At 40.7% G+C, this 25,834-nt stretch overlaps 1 protein-coding gene across 1 annotated transcript in view; it reads left to right on the top strand.

Annotated features, from left to right (window-relative positions):
- The first annotated feature begins 501 nt into the window (after positions 1 to 501).
- Positions 502 to 25,834, top strand: part of Dkk2 (dickkopf WNT signaling pathway inhibitor 2) — an 88,515-nt gene continuing 63,182 nt past the window's right edge. Inside the window, exon 1 of the mRNA XM_003467988.5 lies at positions 502 to 1,300. Within this exon, the coding sequence (XP_003468036.1) occupies positions 1,079 to 1,300 (222 nt within the window). The 5' untranslated portion in view covers positions 502 to 1,078. The remainder of the gene's footprint in view (positions 1,301 to 25,834) is intronic.

The following is a 25,834-nucleotide window of genomic DNA, read 5'->3' as shown; positions in this document are numbered from 1 at the left end:
GCGCTCATCTTTCCCTTCGTGGATCCCCTCCTCAGATCCGCTGGACACCCCGGTCCAGTCTCCAGCGACCTGGGGCACAGGCACAGTCGCATTGGAGCGCGGCAGATGTTGGAGTCTCCAAAACTTCCCCAGGTTGGGGACGGCGGGGAGTATTGGGGTCACCATGCCTGGGAACAGTTTGTCCCTTTCCATGCCCACATGTGCCCTCCGCCTGCTCTCAGAGCCCGGCTGCTCCCCGGAGCTGTGGTAGGCTCTGGAAACCCCAAGTTCCTCCGGGAGTGAATCCCATTTTCTCCAGTTGTGGGGTGGCGAAGGCTGGGAGGGCGGGGAGGGGGAGCCGCGGATGGAGCTGCAGGAGAAGGGGGGCGAGAGCGTGGAGGGAAAGCAACGTTTTCACTCTTTGTCACTCTTGGATTGGGGGCGGAGGAAAACCCACTGTGGAAAACTATAAAAAGCACTGAGGGCGGGGGAGCGCGGCCAGAGCTCGCCAGCCCTGTGAGCGCAGCGGGTGTGGGCATCGCTGGTCGCCAGCAGTGGCCGTGGTCTCCGGTGAACCCTGGACGGCGCTAGGAGCGACTGTGGCCGCTCGTGGCACCTCTCTGGCCTGGGGTCTGCAGGGTCCATCCAGTCCGGAGGCCACTCCTGACCTCCGGTGACAGCCCCTGCTAACCTTATTAAAAGAAGGACGTGCGTCCTACCAAGTTAAAGACCCAAAGTGTGGGGAAAGAGAAAAGAAGAGCGGCCCCAGAGAAGCTACGGGCTGCCACCCCGGGCAATCTAGGGGGGACCGAGCCCTGGCCGGCCGCTGAGGTGTGCTGCTTGCGAGTCACGCCTCCTCCTCCTCCTCGGCGGGGACGGCGCCTAGGCTGTGACCGCCTCCAGTGACTGCTGCGCCTCCCTGCCCTGCTGGAGACCCGGCCTGGCTTGGGTCACACTCACTCCTGGCCACAGCTGAGACTGCGTGGTTCTCAGGGTCCTGGGTTCCCGGAGAAGCCAGGGTTGGGGCGCAGCGTCTGCGAACCCCGCGGCAGCCCTCCGGGCTCTGCGCGTCCCCGAACTCCTCGCCGCCCGCCGGGAGATGGCCGCGTGGATGCGGGGCAGGGACTCGTCCCGCTGCCTCCTGCTCCTGGCCGCGGTGCTGATGGTGGAGAGCTCGCAGCTCGGCAGCTCGCGGGCCAAACTCAACTCCATCAAGTCCTCTCTGGGCGGAGAGACCCCGGCCCAGGCCGCCAACCGATCTGCGGGCATATACCAAGGACTGGCTTTCAGCGGCAGTAAGAAGGGCAAATCCCTGGGGCAGGTAGGACGACTCCCCAAAAGCGCTCTTCAGCCGGGAGAGGTGGGGCGCTGCGCTGCAGCGCGCGCGGGTTGCCTGTGCGACCAGGAGCGCATTTGCCTCCAGGTGTGGCACGCGCCCCGCAGGGCCAGGGAGGGTCCCTGGAGCTCGGACTCGGGTGGCTGTGGACGCCGTGCTGCAGGATGGGCGGGCCAGGTTCTGTCTCACCATACGGGGCGTGGTGGGGAAGCTGGAGGGTTAGCGCTGTCCCACGGGACAGCGGCTGCAGGGTCTGCTTCACTTAACATCGGGGAAGTTGATTGTGCGCGGCAGCTCTTAGGTGGTGGTTACTGTCCTGGGTGCTTTACAAGCTCACTGGGTTAACAGTATGCTTTTCCTTCTGCAAATGAAGTCGCAGAGTCACGGAAGGTGGGTGATTTGCCCAGGCTCCCGGTAGCGGGATTGTCTGGACGGCAGGAGGCAGGTCCTGGGCGCCTTGCGTCTTACACTCTGGAGGGGAAATTCACCCCCTTTCTGGTTCCCCACTTCTCCCAACCAGTTTCTCCTTTCAAACAACGTCGCGGTTGGAAAACAACCCCATTGGACGCTCACGTCTTCCTCTTGTAGAATTGTATGTAAATCAGTCAGAAAAGCAATATAGCGAGCTGACAGCGACAGCGTCGTAGGCGCCAGCAATAGGACCAGGACACCAGAGACGTTTCTTGTGAGAGAAATTCCCGCTGCACCTCTGTCCCGCTGCTGGTGACAGTCACTTGCAAAGTTACCCCGACACCCCAGACGTGCGCACTGGGCAGCAGCCGTGGCCAGCGCTCAGCGGCCAGGAGAGGGGGCTCTATGGATGCTGGGGTCCAAGGCAGCTCCAACTCCCGCTCCCTTCATAGGAAGCCAAAACAGAAAGCCAGCTCGCAGTCCGAAGGGCACACGAAATGCCACCTGCGCGGTGGTCTGTGCCTCCAGGTTCCGGTGACTCCGTAGGAGAGCGACAGCCTGCCGTGCCATTGAATGTACCCTGCTGCCCGCACCACAGCTGGGCCCGGGGTGGAGGCTGACAGGGCCAGTGCTGCATGGACTGCAGGGAAGCTCCAGGCTCCAGTGTGGCCCCCTACTGCCCTCTCACGGGGACAGTTTTGATAGTTTTGCTTCCCCGAGCTTTGAAATGTTCAGTGTCTCAGCTCTTCTCTGAAAGGATTGCGAGGTCTGCAAACAGCGCGTTTCTAAGAAAATAAACTAGATATTACATATACACACCCATGTGTGTACGTATATGACCCTTGTGGGTCCACAAACACATTATTCATAGGACTCCTACCCAGGATCACTTCCGTGCCTTTTCCATCTAGCTCAGGACATTTTGACCTTTTCAAAGCAGTGAGAGGAACAGTTTCTTAGAATTCCCTCATGAGATGGGGCAAGGGTGAAAAAGAATGTCTACCCCTGATGCAAATCAGAAGGCTTCCTGAAAACCACTGATATCTAAGTCTATATTACTAGCTTTAAAGTGAAAATGTGTAGTCCCTACAAGGATGGACCCTGTAATTTGTTGAGGTTCCCTTCAATTCTGATCCGTGTTTATTCTGAGAGTTTCTGTAAATTGCTGTTTGTTTCTGCCCCACTTTGGGTCCCAATACTTGATGTCCCTCTGTCAAATGACCACTCGTGAAGGCTATCACGAGATAGGCTCTGCAGAGTGGGCTGCAGGGCACATCCCAGAGCCTGGCTTATCCTTTATGAAAGTGTACATACATATTTTACTGTTGCTCCAAGGTCCTGCTTACTGATATTTCTTTAAGAGTTTACAGCCCTACTTTACCTCACTTCAAATTTAAGGATTTATTTTACCAGTGAGCTGAATTTCTGGTATGTCCACCATAACTTAGCAGTTTTGCGAAATAGATTTCATTGTGTCTTCTCATTTGTAATAACTGATCCTTAAAATTTGGCATGATGTTTGTGAAAAAATTATGATGTGTTAGAGTCAACAGTCAAGTGAAACATTAGTTCAGAAGCCAGAGGGTAGCTGGTAGGTGGGAAGGTTAAATTTTGTGCGTTCTCTTCCCCTGGTCTAGCCGATCATCTAATATGTGTATCATTATGAAGAAAAATCTTCTCTCTTTGAAGTAGAAAGAGGAATTCTTTCAATATTTATGAATCTATCGTTATTCCACTAGTTAGGTGTTCACCAAAATACTTAGTTTTTTTATTTTCCAAAACTGGATGGAATTTAGAAAGATAACTCAAGAGACAAGATGCTACCTGGTTTTATAGGGAAATCTATAGATCTGGAATGTGGCAACACTGATATTTTACTCAGAATAGCAAAATACGGTTGGAGAATTTTGGAAGCAAAGTGTCACCTGATCAAACTAGCTAATTCCAGCATGTCACCGTGAGGCCTACTCAGTTTGATTTCCTCTACTTTCTTTATTCATCTTTGATAATGTTGAAATCTGTGCCTTGCAAGTACGCAGATTAGAAACTTAAGTCTTTGGTGTTTGTATTAACTGAAAATTTAATGATTGTGTATTTAAATTTTTCAGGATAGAGAAGGTAGAAATTGCATTGCTATTGTAGAGAAATTGTTAAATAAATTTAATAATCTGTTAGCCTATAAAAATGGAAATGAGTTCAAGTGGGCCCCCAAATTTTCTTGACTCACTGCTGCTTGATTTTGTGTTAGGAGAAACATTCTTATTTATAGGGCTTCTTTCTGTTTCATAGGGAAGGTGGGCCGTTTGTGAATTACTCCCAAAAAAATGCCCTCAAATTTTAAGGTGGAGAAAGCCTAAAAGGAAAAGCACTGCTCTCTAGAGATGTTACGATTCCCAATTTTAGGTTCATTTTGAAGATTTAGTTTTGGTTAGCACGGATGCTGACACAGAGCGTTGAGTGGGATAGTATTCAGGTAGTTTATACAGTATTAGCAAAAATGAGTTTTATGGGTTAGATACTATAATTTTTAATTTGACCCACTCCTTGCAGGGTTTGCTAGTAGGTTTTAAAAACTAGTCATGTATGCACATGTACATAGGGTGAATTAAGTTGCAGGACTGTTACATATATTAATATTTATGTATGTCAGTATTTGTATTCCTCAGGAGAACATTTCATATGTGCAAAATTGAAAGGAATTTTAAACAAAATCTTCAGTACCATGTGGATAAAAATGCTTTGATTAAGTACGCCATTGTTTGACATTAGCTCTGGGATTTGACGTATCAAATTTTAAAACAAATTTTTAAAAATACCCAAGCAATTTAAATTATTCTATGTTTAAAATTTTTGTGTACCAATGAAAAATCCTTCTGAAATTTGTGTTTGCTATAGCGTCTCTTAATTTTTTACTCTTTGCTTTCTCATATTGAGATTAGAAGATATATTTAATTTGAATCAAAGTGGTAGCATTTTGAAATTATTTTAAAAGTTTTGAGTAGACCAAGGACAAATAATTGTATTTTAATGCAGATAAACTTCTTGGCATATTTGGTGAAACAGAAGCTGAGGTTAATTCAGTATGAATTCACATTTCGTGATTTTTTTTCATGTAAAATGGGTATTTGGAGGACGGTACACAGTTATATTATAAGAAAAGAAATCTTGAAATACATCAACATGAAACTTGGGGGGATTGGGTAGAGACTGTTAATACTTATAGAGTGAATTTCCTCTGTGAAAATGCTCTGTGTGCTTGCATGAATGTTAATGAAAGTGCTCACTGAAATGAAATGTATTTTCTAGGTTTTGTGAGTGATCGCTTCACTTTCTGAAATTATCTTTGACTTATTTTTAACCCTGGCCCAATCTTCCCAAGATCAAGAGTAAATAATTACTAATTCTAATTTGACATCAACTGATAGGAAAAGCAAATCCCTGGTAAGATTCAATTTCCAAAATATTTTAAAAATTTCAAGCAGTCTTCGTAAGGATTCCTTTTCTTTCATGATAAATCATGAGGATTGACAGTTGATTCAAGTGGAAGGTTATTTTCTGAATAGTAAGAAAAGTATTTTAATGATAATCTAAGTACAAGCATCCATCATTTTATTTTTGTGTTAGCCTAGAGACAGCAAACGGACAAGGTGACTTAAACTCGCTCCAGCTGTGACTCAACCCTATTTTCCCCTCGATACAATTGTGCCCGTCTCCTCCTTCCTAGAATGTTCCAAACGTTTAGTTTTTAAGGACAAGGAAATCAGTTTTGTAAATGAGTAACTGAGTATTCTAGGAGCCTACTGGCACATACTCTGCTTGTCTATACATAACCTTTTCAGTGTACGTTAAAATCATCTGCGAAGTTTTGGCAGAAAACATTTATATAATATACATAGCATTCTAAAGCCAGTCTCTTATGGCCATATAAAAATGTATCACAATCTTATCGGGGGCTGCGACTCCCTGACCGTCCCTCGAAGTTGTTCTGTTACACCTCTAGGAGCTTCACTCATTCATTAAACTGAGATCATCTTGCTTCTGGTTATTTATCTGATTGTTGAAAAGATTTAAATGATTTTTGTATCTGTGCAAGGCTATTGCTGAATCATTGTTAAATGTGAAACAATAGATTAATAAGATGAATAATAATTAAGAGATTGATCGTTGTATTCTGTAGCATTGTTTTCATGTCACATAGGAAAATTAAATAAGGTATTTGTGAAGAAAATTTTAAGATAAGAGGAAATAGATTTTTATTTTCCTCCTCTGTCTTCATTTGTTAGAAAATAGAGAAGAACATTACGTTTGTCTCTGATTGTTGGCTTCATTAGTACAAATATAAACTATTATGTCAAACAATGAGGTCAATTGATAAAAAGTTTGGGAGTTTTTGTTTTTTGATAGGAAAAGTCACCATCCAAATATTTAAAATAGTGGCTTTCCAATGACTGTCTCATTTTGACAAGTTTGGGTCCCTGCTCAGTTTGTTTTAAAATAAATGACAGGATGGCCACAAATCACTCCAAAAAACTAATGAGATGCCCTTCTGCCGCCTTTATCCAATTAACTTATTTCAGTGAGATGTTAAATAGAATCAATGAAACCTTTAACACTGGAGACTTCAATTCCGTACTTGAATCAAAGTGTAACTCAAGCAATCAGTTTATGTAGTGTTAGTGACACAATTTCTAATCTAATATATTTTCTACGACCACTGAGTCTATACAACAGGAAGTCTTAAACCAGCTTGGATTTTTCAGTCTACTCCAAAGCACAGATGCAGGAATAACATCAGCAAAGACAAAAAAGCAGTAAAATTTAAAAGGAATGCTACAAGTGCTCTCACATAGTCAGTTAAAAGAGCCAATGTACATTGGACGTAAATATTTTGCTGTATCCGATTGGAGGTTCGTGAAGGTACTATAATTCATACACAGAAGAGCTTAAATATCGCACACGACCATACATTTAACTGGCTACATTTTGCCTAAAACAAATTTAAAGATCAATGAGTGAGTAAAACATTAAACTGCAAAACAAATCAAAGCATCCAAATTAGTATAACTCATCCATATGCAATCAACCCAAATCTGTCCAAAGAGATATTAGCCTGCATTGTTTTACATTCTTCTGTGGAGTGAGATAAAGCTTTATTCTGAAGGCTCAAAGTCTCAAGACTTTGAGTGGTCTTTGCATGTCTTATTATTTTCTTAAACTGGGGTGAGTGTTACGGTGCATTTTAAATTTCAGTAGGAAGTGCCATTGACCGATCGATTCATCTCATCGGGGGCCCCACTCCAAACCCTTCATTTACATTAACTCTTTTGACGCTCTGCACAGCTTTTTGAAGCTAATTCTGATATCGTACTCATTTTTATAAATGATGAACTATTGATAAAGGACGAAAGTGCTGCTTTTCTGTAATACTGAGAAATCATGTCATTTGTACCATTCACACAGCAGCACATAGAGAAAGCTGCAGTCCTAACCTCAGCAATCCCGCATTTCTACCCAAACACGGACAATTCGTTCACTCTTTCCTCCTGTACTTTCTAATGACATGCATATAATCCGGCTCCATTAAAGGCTGCTACAAAATCCATAACATCTCCTGCTGCTGACTGCTGTTCTGAGCAGCCCACTTCCTGTTAGTATTTCATGGACACAAAGCATGCAGTCTGGCTGGGAGTGATTTCTGTGCTTCTGCTTGGCCCCTGCCACAAGACCTTAGTGTTGTCCAGCAAAGCAACCCCACCATCTCTTGCTCATCACAGCACAGTGCTGTCCCCGGTAGAGGGGGGTGCCACTGATTAACCCTATTTGTCTTCCTTGCTTATGCTGACAGTGTCTGTCTTCACTGCTCTCTCTGAATCTGAGTGCTGCTTGCAGTGAATGGTTTTCAGCCCTCAAACCCCTCACATTCACCATGTTAAATAAGCTCACTATTGCATTTGCTCTTTCTGGCGTTTCCTTTCTTACCTGCCTCTCAGAGAATCAGATGGTCTGTGGCAGCATTACAATGCTGTACTTTCCTGCCAGGATCTAGGTTTTGGCTCACTGCTGACCAACTTAATGTCTTCGGAAAAGTCACTTAATGTCACTGAATGTTTGTAGTCCTGACTTTTTTTAAATTGCAAAATGGGATCCCAATAATAACAGCAACCATAGTGATAAGAGAACTTCATTGAATAGACAAAGGGTTTACAGAAGATAACACTTATGAAAAATTTAGGAGGGGAAAGCACATTTACTGTACAGATACTGTTATTACTATTGCTGTGATAGAAATCAGTGCTGCTCAGAGGCAGGCAGGGTTGCCTAAGCTCATGCCTATGATGTATGTGAAGGGAACAAGGGAACTCAGCTGTACTCGGGCTGAGTTGTACAACACAGTAAGACAAAATAAAGATGCAGACCCATGTCACCCCACTGGTGGTATTGAATGCTGATGTTAGGAGGGAGGGTAAGTCACTGTTTTCCTGTAGAAAGCAAACACATACATGAGAAACTGGTCAAATAAGAGAGAGAACACAGAAGCAAAAATACCCTGGACATCAAAAGTGAAATCACAGTAAGCAGAGGTCTTTCAAAAATGATCGTTCTTAATTTTCAGTGTGAGAAGAGCATTAACATTGGATTTCAACCTCATAAATTTTTTGAAAACTATTGAATGTTTAAGAAATAAGAGAATCCTTCCATAGTGTTTATTCATTATTATTCAAGATGGACAGTTTTATAAAAAGGACCAAGAGAAACTCTTAACCTCCGAATATTTTAAGAAAACATAAAACAGACTGAAATCTCCTTGAGGTGATTACAAGGCTGATGGGACATAAATTGTAAGTGGAGCTCTTTTTCCAGCTATAAATGTGGGCATGTTTGTATACATTATCAAAGATTACTCTGTCATGGTGACAACTGTGTCAGTAGGTTTTAAAGGAAATAAACGAAGTAGCTTTGACTGTGCTCACTGTGTGCACATTCTTTTCCTGATACTTCGCGGAGATGACTAGCAAGGACCTGTGCTGGAAAGAGAGGTGACACGAAGGAAGGAGCAGTGGTGGGTTGCTGAGAACACAGACTGCTTGACCCTGGTCCAAGCATCACTAGGCTAGAGGCCAATGGCGTTAAAGGCTTTCTGCCAGCAAAAGAAATAGATTCTCAAGTTAGTATTATCCCACCACAGTCCTGACAAATGTTTCACAAGTAAATCCTCCTATGATGGGTAAGGTAATCCAATATGACATTCTAAAATTTTAGTTCCTTGTTTCTGTTCTTCTTTATTGTATTCTATTCTGTTCTGCTTCGTCTTCATTTTAAAACGCTGCTCATGACTCCTTGAATTCTCTGATCAAAGCCTGCAGGGTCAAAGATCATCTACTCATTGGACATTACTCTTATGCAGGGATCACGGGGTACAGTGCTTGGAGGTCGCTTGACGTCTGCCCTGGTGAGGGGAGCTGGAGGAAGCAGACCCTCCTGGGGAGGCACTTTCATCTCTTCAGATCTCCGCCACTCTCCCTTCTGCAGTCTTTGCCAGCTGCTGGGCCAGATGTGGTGGATCTTGTCACCTGGCGATGTGCCTCAACCCTTTCTCTCCCTCTACTTCTGGTAGTGTGGGAGCAAGAACTGTGAGCATCGATGCTTTGAGGCTTAGGCCTGTTGAATCTGAATGTTACCCTACCTTGCTGTCCTGTCCTTTGGGCTTATGTCATATGTGCCGTCACGCTTAATTCTATGAATGTGATGCTGAAGATGGTTATAGTCTCTCCCAGGGCAGCAGGGAATGGTGAGAGGCCACTGATGTGGACTCAGCAGGCCTGGTGAGCCTGTTCTTATTGTGCTAGACAGTGAGCAGATCATTTAACACCTTCAAGCCAGAGTTTTCTCACAGTATAGTGACTGACTTAATAGAAGAATCATTTTCTGTCTCCTGCAAACTAAAACATTGCTCCTCTGCACTAACTTCACTAAAAGTTGCTTCAAAAAAAAAAAAAAAAAACTTAAAGCCTTGCCACTTTGAAATTACGCTTCAGATAGAATCGACTCAAGAATAACATGATTCTAAATTCAGTTTCTATCTTTATGGATTTACTTTTTAAAAAAAAATTTTAAAGTGGAATCTATTGTTTTCCCTTTTCTGCCCTTGCTATGTTGATTTTCTTGGATTTCTTTAAAAATTTCAGTATCATAGTAACAGTTTCACATTTCTGATGAACAAATAGTTCCTTTGTATTCCCGAAGGCCATGCAGCCCTCTTGCCAGTGGTTAGGAAGTTCTACCTATGACATTCAAGAATGGCCCAGAACCTTTTTTTTTTGGCATACCTGGGATGCCGCTTCCACATTTTTATATTTTTAAAACCTCTTGGAAAGGCCCAGTAGAGGACTCTGTAGCAAAAACTATTTAATTTTAAGATTTTTAAGTTAAAGTTTTGGACACATTTATACACCACAGTGTTCATTCACAACAGGTAAAGTTCAAAGAAATAGCCAGATCTAAAGCTAAGCTGTGTTAGCGTGACACCATATATACTGGAAAGGAGGAGGCAGTAGATTTTATTAAGAACTTATCAAGCAGAAAAATGAGTATTTTAAAAAAGCTGTTGAAAGTACATTATCATATTGTAAGGTAGGAATTTCCCTTTTTAAAACAATGTAATAGCTGATTATTCATGTTGTGTGTCCTGGGGTCTCAGATAGCTAGGTATAGTGGGCACGCACTATGAGAGTATCAGGGTAAAAATAGTGTTCAGAGAACCAGTGTGGTTTTAAAAAGAATACTATGAGTGGACTTCACTTTAGAGCAGTTTTAGGTTTTGAGAGATACCGAGCTGAAAATACAGAGTTCGCATAACCCTTGCTGCCTCCCCTTGCCCAAGGCTGCCCATTGTTTAAACTTGCACTAGTGGGTAAGTTGTTACCATGAATGAACTGATTCTAGGGTGTTATCATTAGCGGAGGTCCATATTCTGCACCAGGGTTCACTCTGGTTTGCCTGTGTCAGGTTTAGCAGGTGTATCGGAGCACGCATTCATTGTTGTAGCGTCACACAGACCAGGAGCACTTCTGGAAAATCCCTTGTACTTTGTGTCTGCTCATCCTTTCTCCACCCTAACGTAAGGACATAGTGATCTTTTTAGTTTGTCTTCACTAGAATAATACATAGTTGGAATCATGCAATATGTTGTTATAGTGATATGCATTTAGGTTTCCTCCATGTGTTTTCCTGTGCTAGTGTGTGTGTGTGTGTGTGTGTGTGTGTGTGTGTGTGTGTGTGTGATACTGGACCTTCATACTGAAATTGCAAAGTTGCTCAGAGTGGTCTCGAACTTGCAATCTTCCTGCTGCAGTCACCCGAGGGCTGAAATTACAGGCACATACCACCAGGCTGGGCCTCATGTTAGTTCTCTAGTGAATATTCTGCGGTGAAAACATGATCAGTCTGTTCTCCATCTATCTTCATTTTTAGAGCATGACCTGCAACTTCTCCTCCTGCCACACAACGGCTCAGTTATCTCATTTCTTTCTACTTTGCCCCACATGTCCACACAGTACATGAGAGGATGGCCTGAGGTTTCCAGCCAGGCAATCTGCTTGAGTCTGTGTATCTAACGACTGTGCCATGCTGCATCACTGGAGCCAGAGGCCAGAGAAACCCATTAGAGGTGTTTTATTCCTATATTTCAGAAATTGGATCTGATTAAAACTCAGGTTAGGCAATTGACTTATTTCCAGGGTGCTTTAGAAACTATAACTAAAGTCAACAACTGATAATTAGATTCAGGTGGTGCAGGGTTCTTGTGCTATGTATCAATGATACAAATATAGTGTGCATTTGTATCAATGATACAAATTGAGATCTTAAGGTTGAAAGAGCCTTTCAGAAATTGTCCAGTTCACCTCCAATAGATTAAGAACATTCTGCATCCTGTTATACATTAATAGCACAAACTAATTATAAGTTAATATCAATCTCCATGCAAAACCCTTTCCTCATGATCAGAAAATGTTATCAAGCTTTTTTAGTCACTCTTTACTAATAGTCCCTTGAATGTTTTGATAGACAGTTGGGATGACTCAGAAGAATGAGGATCTCAGTAAGTAGTTATGAGAAGGTCTGATTTTATTGGACATCATGATGACAATGTCAGGAAGGAAAGTCTGCCTTTTATTGTCTCAATTTTTTAGGAAGAATTAAAATTTATTGGTTTTTTCCTTTGTAAATACCTCCTTGCTCCCTGAGGAAGTCTGATTCACATTTTGTAACTGTCAGATCCCCAAAGAAACATCAGTGGAAAGAGACAGACTTAAGAATGAGAAGTAAAGGAAGAAATGACAGAGGGCAGAAGTCCACAGTGATCTCACATTGGATGGGTGAGGGTCTGTCAAGTCAAACGTGGTGGGTCCTGCTATCAGGGAGTGTGGGGACAGAATGTGTCCTGAAATGTAGCAGGGAAGTAAGTTTTATTAAGATAGGAGTTTAAAACATTGCCATAGATTTTTAAAAACAAGCACATTCAAATGCTATTTTTCCACATTGGGTGCCACAGAAAACCATTCCTTTGATATTTCCAGGCATTTTAGGTAGAACTTTTTAAGCAGCTAAATTCAGAACTAATTTACATGTCTATTTCTTTTAGGCCATAGCTTACGACCACAAACAATGTTATGTATATTGATAAACATACCACATTCAGCATGCGTGGCTCTGCATGGATTTTTGTTGTTTTCATAAATCAATTACCCCCAGAAAGTAAGGATATAAGAAAAAAAAAACATGATGTTGTTTCTGAAAATAATTCCAAAAAGTTGCAAAAAACATAAGTCAAAACTGTATTTGTGAGTAGTACTTTAAGTAATGTGAATTACTTCATTGTTACTTTCTTGCTTCTTTAAATAATGTGAACTACTTTATTATTTAAGTAATGTGAATTACTTGAAGGTAGAAACCTGCATTTGGGCATGTAAGGCTTAAAATTAAAAAAGAAAACATCTAGTGTTTTCCAGTAATCAGGTTTTCTCCACTGGAAAGATCTTGCTAGAATTTATCTGAGGTGGTTCCTATTTGAGAAAATCAGGGTGTTCCAGGAGTGATTAATCAGAGTAGGCTGATAGTCTGCTCCCCACCCAAGCCCACTCTTTTCCTGAAAGAAGAGGTAGGAACAAATCAGTCCCAGTGCAATTCCCTGGAGTCCAATTTGGTGACACACGTTACTTCATGTGCGACTTGTTAGTCAACATGCGTGCACTGAGACAAAAAATATGTCTGTCAAAAGATATTTTTTAAATGCAAACATATCCTATTAAAATTTCAGAGAAAAGGTTAAACCTCTTAACTCAGTAAAAAATGTTTTTGCAATTGTTCAAATTAATACAATGCTTCCAAAATGCTCTTTGAAAGTCCTTGTAAATTTTCTAGCTTGCCTGTTTGCTCCTGCTGCTATCTTCGCAACACTCTTCAGAAGGAAATGTCTTTTTAACAAGAAAAACCCTCTTGAAATTACATTTCCAAGGGGGTCCTGGCCACAGCAGCTGCAAAGCATTGTGACTGAATTTTGGCTTCTGTTGGGTTATTGTTAAAAGCACAAATGACCAATGCCCAGGTCCTATGCCACAGCCACCCCCAGCGATTGATTACAAATTGGATTGGAGTGTGTACTAAGGCTTTTCTTGTTAGAAAATACAAGCTTTCAACACAAAAGAGCAACTGTATTTGATGGTCAGGAGCTTACAAAATAAGACCTAAAAATATAACACTAGTTCTTAGTATACATCACTAAGGAGTCACGCCGCCCAATCACAACAGTATTTTGTCTTTTAAAAGAGTCCACTTGTGGCTGAGTCAGAGACTGAGGGGATGATTTAATGATGGGATCAAAGTGTTGTGGATTTTCAAGGCCTGTTTAAAATATCTTAAGAAACCAAGAGAGAGTGTCCAAAGCAAAGAACAAACGATCGATTTCAAATCTGTGTGGCCAGACTTAAGAATTGCACACTTAACCAAGGTGCCAATACTAATGACCACATGGAACTCAATGCAAAGACTTCAAGAATTTTCTGTGGTAGGGATGCATGGAAAGTGAAGGAGGAGAATAACTGACAGTTGCTTGTGACCCAGTGATACTCCACATCGTGTAAGATAAATATGTTAGATCGTTGTTTTTCGCAGTCTGAAATTATACATGATTGTACTATACCTCTCCGTGTCTTCCATTGAGTATTAGCAGTCCAGAGTGTCTTACTTCTAGAAGACAGGGGCGTCTGGCGTTTGTTGAGGACCTACATTTCACCAGGATGTTTAAAATCCTTCCATACCCTATGAAATTCTGTAGGCTGCAGAACACCAGCTAGACATTTGGGGGAGATAGTCTGGCAGGAAGAAAGATGCGAAAGGGTGACCACAGATACTACAGACAGGTTTGACACTTGGGATCACATTTGGCATCATTTATTTAGAGTTTTAATCTGAGATAATTTTAGCTTGCTGATTAAGGATGGAGAACACTACGATTGTGGCTACTACCTCTGCAAAAGTGAACGGGGTATTCCCCTACACCGTTCCCCAAGAAGTACTTTTATTTTGATTTATTTAAGAAGGTTAATGACTATATAAAGCTGTGTCTGTAAACTCTGGAGACATTAAGAAAGTTCTTATCTTTTTGTCTCTGTGGAGGAATTTAAAAGGAGTGCAGATTGAAAATCCCCATAGAAAGTAGAAAAAAAAATAGAAAAAACAAGAAAAGAAACATTTTCTTTCTTGGAAAATGTCACAATTTTAAACACCTGATCATGATTAGTAGTTACTGAACAATAGATTGCTAACAATGATTTGAAGATAGTTTGTGAGAAATTCAGCCCCAAAAATGCAAGAAGTGAGTGTTAATTCAAACTTTTCTAGGTATCCTTTTATTTGTGAGACAGGACAGTTGATACCAACTGACCAATGGCGCGTGGCTTGTCTACCAGGTTATTTCTGATCAGATCATCATTGATCAGGAAGAGAAGTGGCATCCAGTGTCTCACTGTTTAGAAAAGACAAGGGTTGAGAGACAGAGTCTCTTGCTGGACTGACAGTCACAAACCCAGAAAGAGGAGCATGGAGCACTTGTTGGAATGTGCACATGCTTAACACCTGGAACTTTCTGAGAGTTACAATCATACTTCATCAGTCACCAGGGTGCAAAGCCAAATGCTGATCTGACGGAGAATCTCCGAGGCCGTTCTTCTGAGCTCGCACTATACCCTAACTTGTCATCTCTCAGACATAAGCCTTTAATCCCTGCTTCCTAAAATTGTTTATTTTAAAATGTGAGAAAGTTTAAGGATGTCACAGCTGAGCTGTAAGTCTTCTCTTTAAAGAATCACATCCTTCAAACCCAGCAAAGAAGCTGGCATCTCATGTGTGGAGCAGATGGCCTTGTGCAGCGCTGGCCGGCCCGCGTGTGCAGCTGGGCTGATCTGGTCCACAGGTGTCCTGTTTTGGACCTCCTTGAAATTCTGACACCACGCTTTTCTCCACTGGGAAGTGTGACTCGGCAGTGCTGTTTTCCAGGGACAACAAATACACTGCCCTAAGCTGGAGAGCTTCTGCTAAGGTGGTAACATAACCTTCTTACCCAGAGCTGAGACCACGACTGGATGATTTGTGGTGAGTCTGGGCCAGTCTGTTGGATTTGATTTCCTCTTTTATATTGTGTGTTTCTACAGAAGACTTCGCCTTTCACCTCTGCATTTTGGGCACTTCTCAGAAGGCTGGGGAAGTCCAATGGAGGGGAAAAATGCTTTGTAAGTCAAACAGGAAAAGCCAAGAACTGTATTGAAGTGGGTGGCTTTTCTGATCCTTGGTAAATGCTGGGCAACCACATGTCCAAGTTATGGCATCTGCAGTTGTTTAAGCGAGGTTCACGTTAGAATGAAGAAAACAAGATAAATTCATTAAACTTTTCATAACACTGGACAAAACCGACTATGAAAGTCAGAGATTTCAAAAATGTAGGCGAGAGAAGAAATTGCCATCCCTTCTGCACAATCTTTTACATAATCATTTCAGTCTCACCAAACATATTTCCCAGTGCAGAGCCCAGATGTTTTGAAGTTTGAATTTTTTCAAAAAGAAAGCAATATTTAAGGACTTTTCCATTCCTTTCTGTCTTACTAACAGCTGCTTCTAACAACTGCTTGTAATGAACGTGGCCAAACAGGAAGAGCCGCAGAGGAGAGGTAGCAGGGAGCCCACTGCAGCGCAGAGCTTCAGGTCGCCTTCCTGTGTCCCATCCCTGGTCCTTTGTCAAAATACAATTTAATTATGTCTGTTTGCTAAATCCTATTCATCCTCACTCCAGCATGCCCTGCAACACTGGCTTAGATGAACAGAGGCAATCACTCAGCTCCACAAGCAACTGCAAATTTATTTCTTTGAAATAATTGCATCCTACCCTGGCTGTCACTGTAAGAAGAATTGCCTACTACTGAGGAGAGATTCTGATTTTCAATAACTGAATGTTCACTCTGTAATGAACTTCACATGGATTCTGGACCACTTTAAAAAATAGATAATAAAATCACGTACGTAGGGAAATATAGGTGCCTAAGAAACAACTCAGGTTTACTTGGAATAAACCATGACAAAATGGACTGTATCATTTTTTACAGGCTGATGCTTAGTTCTTGACAGCTATATTTGCTCCTCTGTGTCTCAATGATCTCCCAGGTTTAACTGTTACTGTATGCTAATGACCTCCATATTTATATTTCTATATTTATATCTCTAAAACCTCTCTTGAGCCTATTGACTACTTTCCCAGTGCATCCCAGTGCCTACTTAAAATTTCCACTAACAGGTGCTTACCGCTGTTCATATCCAAATCTCATATTTTTCTTTTTCTAAATTATGGTTTTCTCTACCTCATGTGGTGGTAGAAAATTTGGGTTCATTTATAACTCTTCTCTTTCCCTTACACACACACTCAGTGGGTCAGGCAAGCCTATTGGCTGGAAGACTAAACTAAGCTCCTTCGCTCTACTTCAGATTATAGCCTTGACTCACGCAGGGCAGCCCTATACTGGTATGACTTCACAAGTCACCAAAAAGCAACTCACAGATTTAAATTAGGCTGAACAAGATCACATAGGGCAAAGCAGACCTTCCTAAGGAAACAATCTCAGATAAAATGACCAACATTTTATTTTATAGCCTAGGATCTGTTTTGTCTGTCTGCATTTAGACCATTTTAAATAATTGGTATTCTAGAAACCAGTGAAATCATCAAGTCTGCCACTGCTGGGGCGAGAAAAATTACTGAAATAGCATTTGTGAACCATATCCTGTAAAAACAGAACAAAACTATAAACCCTGTTGTCAGCAAGAATGGAGTTCCTTGAACACTTTAATGCAACATCAAAATCTGTACATTAGCAGCCATTTTCTTGATGCTTCCTGTCTTTTTTTAAAAAAGTTTTCTTTATGTCTTTTAAATTTTTCTGTGTCATAGAGGTAGAAGCTAACAGACAAGGAGAATGACTTTTAGATTTTCCATGAAGTTCTCATATGGTACAAAGTAATTTATCTTCCCAAACCCAGGCTTTGAAATCATTTTACTCTACTCAGACTTAAAGCAAACTCAATTTGTTGTTTACAGATGAGGGAAATGATATCACATCAGCGCTGTTAGGATACCGCTATGACAATTTATCATTAACTCCAATTTTTAATGTGTGCATTGGATTTCTCTCTAATTTTCACTTCTAATGTCAACATGATAACTAAACTTTGTGACTAGACATTTGAAGAAAATTGTCATTTATTTTGACAACCAAAAGTGCCTTCATTTGGTTAAGTTTCAGGTTATTCTATGATCCTATTGATAGAAATTAGTATTTGTGTCGTAAGAGATATGAAAAATATAAAGTTTGTTCATTGATACCGTGGTATTAGCAAACTATTCAACAAAACAAATTTGAGAAGTTAGATATCGATAGAGACATAGAAAATTGAGGGAAGAGGTGTCATTTTGATGCTGGAAAAACTGAGTACCCATGTGGGAAAAAGAATATTGGAGCACTGCTTTACTGCATTCAAAAATTCAATTCCAAGTGGATTAGTGTTTTAAATGTAAGAACACTGATTTATTCAGCACATTATGAAGAAAGTAGAAAGAAACCATTACCTGGGAGATATACAGTGTGCATCACCAGCCCAAATCCTGCATTAGTAAGGACTCATATTCAGACTACACAAAAAATCTCAGAAAAACCAATGAGGAGTTAGCAGGAAGATAAACCATCTAGTAAAAATGAATCCAACACCCGAAAAGGCCCTTGACAGTGAGTAGAATAATGACCAGTAAAAATTGAGTAAGGCTTCAGTCTGATTAGTAGCAAAAAGAATGCAAATTAAACTATCAGTCTTCCAATTTATGGCATTAGATGATCAAAAATTAAGAATGTTGGCCATGCTGCGTATTTAGGTGCAGATGGGAATGGTAACACAGGGCAGAGTCACTACAACCACGTGATGACATCTTGTCATTCAGAATGCTTATAAATTTGTAACCTGGCAGTTTGCTCAAGAATATAACCCAGATAATGTGTGAGCAGGCACAGCAGAACACATGAACCAGATGTACCACAGCAGCGTGTCTTGCAGTGTGAACACAGGCAGTGACCCAAGTGCTCACTGACAGAAAGAGGAACCCCATGGAGTCTTATGCAGGATGGAGGTAAACCAGTAAACTGCAGATAAAAGTGAACATGAAAGAGGATCTAAATACAATGGCTCATGGCAAAAATTTATCAAAATATTTCTCAAGCAAAAAATGCTAAATAATACTGAGGATAGTGTTAATCTGGAGCGAATCAAGGGAGTTTGGATAAAGAAGCTCTACTAAATAGGCAAGCTATTGGTACTATTTTATTTCCTGGGATGGAGAATAGGTTTTCAGCTGTGTTTTATAACCTAAAAATGTATGAATATATTTTCCTATATTTAAAATCTAAAAGACCATACAAAAGAAAGAGCTGAGAATCCCTGGCCACCTTGAGGATCTTCCTCGCAGGTGACATAACTACAGATGAAAATCAAGAAGCAAGGATCTCTGAGCCCATCCTTTAAAAATATTATCATTTAAAAAATACTTCTAAAGCCCCAGTGTTGAAAATAGCATGATAAATGATATTAAAGAGAGGTGTGCAAAGAATTTGGCCTTCAGAGAATGCAGTAGAAGCTTTGTTAGTTTCTGTGCTATCTGTGAATCCCTCTCCACCCACAAGCGTTCTCACCTTTGGGAGCAGTCTCCCCGATATATGCACCTTATATTCAGCCACTGACTCTGAAAATGTCCTGTTGTGAACATTTTCTACCTATGTTGGAAACAACTTTATTTCAGAAAAGCATTTATGGCTCCCAGGAACAACCCCCTTGGCAAAGCATGTGTCTATCCTCTTGCTGTGGCTTCCTAGGAAACCGTATAAACATGAGATTGCTTAGAACGATCGAGGAGAGTAAGGAAGCTGGGGCTCGGGGTTGAAGCAATTTTCAGCTCTCGACACTGAAACCAACCCCAATACTAACGAATTTTTCTTTTCATGCTATTTACAGAAAAATGTTGCTGAATTTTTCTGTTGCAAATGTCTGTTATTAAATCTATTTGTTCCTTGGGTGATAATTCTTAAATTGTAGTAAAACAGGTTAAACTATCTTTAAAATCCACATTTAAAGTATCTCTTCAATAATGTTTTATTCGTGGGATGTGAGATCTTTCAACAGTTTAGCTTTGGGTGTGTTTTTCTTGCTCCACCTGGAGAGCACAGTTAAAGTATTTGTTGTTCCACTGGTAGCTGTATCAGCTACCACCTTTTGATTGCGAAGATGATAACCGCAGAATCTGTTACTCAAGAGCAAAATTCTAATGTTTTGAGATAAAAGTTATGCCAGTGATTCTTGGAGTTTGATCCTGAGACTTGTTGGTGTGTTGAGGGGGTCCAGAAGGTCAAAACTATTTTCCCTAGAAGCACTAAGGTGTCAGTTGCTTTCCTCACTGTGTGACGTTTATATTACTGGTGCAGACCTATGGTGAGTAAAATTCCAATGCTTAGCAGAAATCAAGTTAGTGGTATCAAGCTATACATTCCGTACATTGTAGTCTCCAACAATAAATGTTTACATGCAATAAAGTTTTGCACACACACAGACATGCACACTGGTTGCTCTTAAGAACATGTTTGATGATAAGAAAAACTAATTCTAGATGTTGACCCTTGACTATGCATCTTTTAATATCCTGTGTGATGCCTGGATATGTATGAAAGATATTTGCTTTCAACCGCATAGCAAAACACAGCTCTACAATACAGGGCCAGGAAGCTGAACTGACTGCTTTTTTCAGCAAATACGTTTTTTAACTAAAAGGATGACAGTCAAGCTATGCTTATCGAGACTGGAGAACTCAGCAAGAATCTTCACAGAAACAAGCCAAGTGAATCTGTGGCTTCGAAGTAAATAAAACAAGAAATTTGTCACACTAATAGAATTTGAGTTTGCAAGGACTCTGTGAAGCCACATTTTATAATTGATCCACGGATGATAGTGCAAAATTATAGTGCAAAAGAAACCAAAGGATTTCTTTTTTACACAACAGAACATGTTCATTGTTAGCATTTCAGACTCTGCCTTGAGACAAACCTTTAAGAAACACCTTCCGTCAAGTTTTGAGGTAGTTATCAAAGGTGAACTGTCATAATTATATAAGAAGCAATTAAAATTCTCTTGCTCTTCCAAATTACATATCCACTGAGGCCTGATTTTCTAATTCTATTTCACCCCAAACATTACATCACCAGACCTTGAATGCAGAAGCAGGTAAACGGTATCCAGCTGCCTTTTATTAAATCAGCCACTAAAGAGGCTTTTAAAAATGTAAAATGATTTCATGCTTTTCAATATACTTTAGTTTTTAAAGTTATTTTCCATAAATTTTGTTATCCATGTTAATTAACATGTAGTGGGGTTAACGTTTTTAAATGAATGAATACATAACTATGATTGTTTCAGTTGGAACTTCTAAGATGGTAAGTATAGACAGATACATTTTAGTCAAATTCTTGTTTTTTCTTTTTCAGCAGTTAGAAGCACAGTAAAAAAAGAGGCATTTAGGAGTTTCACAATTTAAATCAATCTTGATCTGTTCTTTTGATTTGGATGTTCTAGTCTCTGATACTTAAGATACTTTTTAAAGATACTTTTTTAAAATTAAGTTTGGACCTCACATTTCTCCTTTTAATCAATCTTTGTTAGTAACCTACTATGTGACAAATAGTACCTTAGCAGTGCAAATACAAAAAACAGACAAATGGCCTCTTTAAAAGGGACACTTCCTACTAGATTGAGTTTAACTTTATATAAATATAAGGTTGCCTAAAAACGCCAATGTGTACTTAGTAAACGATTTCAGTTTAGAGCACAAGAATGAAAGTATTATTTATTTTTCTTGCCTAAGGGCTTTTGTTAGGTTTTAAAATAAGAATTAAAGGCAATCACTGGACCTTTTATAATTTTAAGTTGACAGGGTCTTTAACCAAGAATCTTGGTTGTAATTTAAGTGGGTACAGATATAGTGTATCGTTACTGCTACTAAGTTTTAGGAAAGCATTCTACTTGCCAGTAGGGAAATTACATTATTTAAATAAAAGTGAAAATGCCACAGGTTTTGTGTGTGCGTGTGTGTGTGTGTGTGTGTGTGTGTGTGTGTGTGTGCTTGCGCGGACTCATGCGCTTGCATAAGCATGTGTGTGAAAGAACTCATTTAAGTGAGGGCAGACTTCACAGATGGCAAAAATGCTTCCTTTTCCCTGGAGGAAAATAAATCCTTTTGAAATACAAATTTGAAGAATTGAGGACCAGTCACCTGGGGCCGAGTTCTTATCCTCTGTAATTCGAAGAGAATTGCCACAGAATTGCTGAGACTGAAAAACTAGTTAGCAAGTACTCATTTAAAGAAAAATCTCTGCAAGCCAAGAAGCCTAAAATTGCTTTTTGCATAACAAAACGCCTAATTCCACTTTGATACCAATTCAAGAATGTCCTTTCTGATGCTGTGTCAAGGCTCGGGCTCCGAATGTCATTAGAGTGACTTACTTGAAAAATACTGCTGTCTCTTTGCCCTCTCCCAGCTGCAAGCTCCCTGGTTGAATTATGATTTCATAAATTTATTCTGAAATAAAATTTCATTTTTTCTCTGCCCTGCCCTTTGCAGCTGCACACTTCTACCCAGATTTGTGCAATAATTAATACATATGTTTAAAATAACAACACATCTTTCCCTTTCTACTCCCCCAGCTGCAGATCCTTAGCTTTTCTGTGTGTGTTTTTTAGACTTTTGTTTGTAATATTTCAAAAATACAAAGAGAGAGACCGTTCAGATTCTCTGATCCCGCGTTCCAAGCCCACATCACTGTGCCAACTCCCCGTGGTTGTAATAGCTGCCAGCAGCGATTAGCTCAGGTCTTCCACAGTTGAACAGTACTTTTGGGGGGAGGCGGGGTTCCTGGATTGAACCCGTGGCCTGGTGCACACTACCGAGCGCTCTACCCCTAAGCCGCAGCCCCAACTAAAACATCACTTTTGAATTCCACGTTAGTTATTTTATTTTTCAGTTCCTCAGACTTCAAAACATTACCAAATGAACATTGGCTAAAGAAAGGCATGTTATAATTTTCTAGTATTGAATTAAGGGTGTTTTTTTTCCCCTATGCTTAAAGAGCATAGCATAGCCGACCTTCTAAAATGATCTTTACACTGTAACCTCCCCCTTCATTTAAAAACTGTTGTGTAAGTGTGAAGGGATTACATACATCGATATGCTTGCTTCTATTCAGATAACTCTTGCCATTCATGCTTGCTTCCACTTATCAAATTTCCAGACAGAAAATTCCACGTTATTTGGCAGTTTCTAAAAAGGCACTGCAAATAATTAATATTCCCAGAAGCAGGGTAAGGATTAATATCCCATTCAATTATGCACTTATCATCCTTCTAAACAGTCTTGAAAATTTCGACTTAGTGAAAATAGCAAATCTAGGAAAGTCTGTTTTTACGACCACTAATGTGTAGTACTTGATGTTACTACTTTAGACCATCAAACACTGAAAACATTGGAAACAAGTGTAAACCTAATTAGATGTTGAATAAATCATTTGGCTCCCAGAGAAAGTTGTGTTGGATGCCTGCTTAAAATGTCGAGTGTGGGAAACGTCCAGGGAGTAGTGGTCCTGTCCTTCTGTCCTTCCATATTGTGGGTGGTGTGAGCATCTAAATTGCAAGTCTGGTGGTGTCTCTCCTCCTTAGGCTGACTCTTACCCACCCACCTTGCTAAGAGTTACAGTCCCATGGTTAGAGATTACGTATCATGGTGGTTTTTGTTTTCCCACCTCAAATTGTATTTAGATAACTCTGACTCATAGACGATCTACAATCTTACCTTGCTTTCTCCACACAATCTTTTTAAACATCTCAAAACAAAATAGGGTACTCTTTTGGGTGCTCCAATAGTTATTTGCTCTCTATATCTATTCTTATGTGGAATGATCTTGGCCAGCATCACTTTTTACTTCTGTTTAAACTGAGAGATCATATTTTATTTTATTTTATTTTTTACCACTGTATACTGAGTGTCTGGTCCCCTAGTGGATACAGATTACTTAAATAAATGAGTATTGACATCTAAATCTTTGTTTTCTCAACTTTCATATAGGGTTCAATGTTTGTTTTTACCCAAGTGGCCTACTTAGGTGATGATCAATAGAGATTATATTTCTCTAATGATGATCACTAGAGATTATGTTTTCCCCTGAAACATAAATTGAGACCTAACCAGTAAGAGAGCTTTGGAGTTGAATCTAACAAAATTCTTCCAGGAAACAAATAAGAGTCAGGAAACCATATGGGGTTCAATTTTGGGAAATTTTGTCATTGTGATAATTGATGTTTTCCAGAGAATTCGAAACTGTGTTCAGCAATTAACACCTGGAATCACCTCCTGCCACTTGTTGTAAATCCTAATGCCGTCAGTTATTCCACTGTTGGTAGAGCATTGCGTGTGAACACCTCACACGGCACGGCTTCCTAATCCTAATACACAACAGAGGGACCCCATGCTCAGGACACCTGTCACTGATGAAACAGACCTCTCGGTGTAAAATCCAAGCAGCATACAGTTTTAAAAATTATTAAGTGATTTTATCATGCAGCCATATGGAGATCCACTGCCCTGAGTAATGAAAACAGAAGAGCTGATTTGGAGTCACATTCAAATCCATGATCGTGCCCTTCAAGGACAGGCGTCTTTAGAGAAAGCATCACCCTTGGGGAGCTGCAAGACCAGAACACCAAAGTATCTGATCTCTTCTCAAGCCATTTCCTGTTTGGTAGGGCTGGGACTTTAAAAAGATGCTCATGGCTAAGCAGAACCTGTTTCCTTAGTGCGCTCTTCTGTAAATCATGATGCAAAAAGCTTCAGTTCTCATCACTGTGTAAAGGAAGCAGGCAGCCTCTGTTGGGCCTGAATCCGGACTCTGCGGTGGTATAAAAATGTCATGACTGAGCCCTATTTTAAGCACAAATTTAAAAGTAAACACCACTGAATCATCCATTTAAAAAAATTTAGGGTCATCTTATTGAAGAAAAATAAAAGTAATCTAAGAAAAGTTGCTGGTAATTGTTCTTTGAAGGTAAATGTTCCCATTTATTTTACTTATTAGTTCTGAATACGTGAAACTCTATTTTTAAAAATGTTTTCTATTTATATCATCCGTTGGGAAGTTTGCTCAGCTTCTCAATATTTGACATAACTGTCATGTGAATGATCTTGTTTCATATCACTGCTCCTCTCCAAAATATGAGGTGATATAAAAACATGATGACTATTTAATTTTAAAGTATTACAATAAAAGCGACATTGCCCCTTGCTTTGAACATACTTGGAGCGCACTTGGCCCATCATTCTCGACACTTTCTGAAGCAGTCCTGGGATTCTTTCTCCTGTTTCTGAGGGTGGTCCAAAGCATGGCGAGGGCTGTGGCCAGGTGCCCTCTACGGGAAGGCAGGTTGGTGAAACATTTCAGTGCGCCTCATCCGCCTTATTCACAGGCTCTGGCATCGCACATCTTCTGACTCTTCTCTGAAGTCAAAGTGACTGTGAGAGCTCAACGTTTTAATCCATTCAGGTAATGGAGGAAGCTGAGGCGACACAACTTAGTTCCATCGCGATAGAGGACTTCAGAACTGCTGCAGAAATGCCGAGCACGATGGGATGAGTGTGCCCCGAAAGTGAGGGACACTTTATAACTAGGGGGCGCCGAGGTTTCATTTCAGTTAGCTCCCAGGTGAAGTCCTTCCCGATCACAATGTAAGAACAAGATCTTGATTCTTACTAACAGTCGCACATTTCCTTCATTTCATTCGATTTGCTCTGTCAGTGCAGGACCCAAGCCAGAGCTTCTCAGCTGCCCCTTCAGGGGTCTTGCGCTTGCACAGGATTGAGAAGAGGGCAGAGTGGGGTGCGGAGGGGTGAGCAGAGAGTACCAAGAAAACCACCCGCACTCAGCTCACACGCAGAACTCAGCCCATGACAGACACGTACAGTTCACTTGGCCGTGGAGTCAGCCAAGACTCCAGCCAGACCCTAGAGATTCACAAGCCTTGTGGTATCAACAGGGTGTTGGCAGAAAGTATTCTTTTCCTCTTTCCCCTTTTCTTCATTTTCTGCTAAGAGGATCCTGGGGTTAGTTAGGTACTCCTTTGTCTCTATCCTGGAGATGCTGAAATTCTTCCTTCTGAATCAAGCCGTAACAGTCTATTCATGCTACCAAACTTACATATTAAAACATGATTAGCATTAATAATGCAGGAAAAACTGTTAAGTTTTAAGTCATTTTACTGTGAGCACCAAGTCATAACTTTCTAGCTCTTTGATTTTGGCTTGCAACATTTCCCTTTCACTACCTGTAGTCGCATAGTTTTTGTTTTCTACGTTTTCTGAGATGATGGTCTCTGATGTCATGGCAGACTTATATCCCAGTGGGTGTTCTTAATTTTAAGCTTCCCATGGCACCG

Source organism: Cavia porcellus, unplaced genomic scaffold (genome assembly GCF_034190915.1).
Source record: "Cavia porcellus strain 051 isolate PalLab524CR breed Dunkin Hartley unplaced genomic scaffold, mCavPor4.1 scaffold_14, whole genome shotgun sequence".
In the NCBI taxonomy this organism is placed as follows: Eukaryota; Metazoa; Chordata; class Mammalia; order Rodentia; family Caviidae; genus Cavia; species Cavia porcellus.
This window is presented reverse-complemented; position numbering and strand designations above follow the sequence as displayed.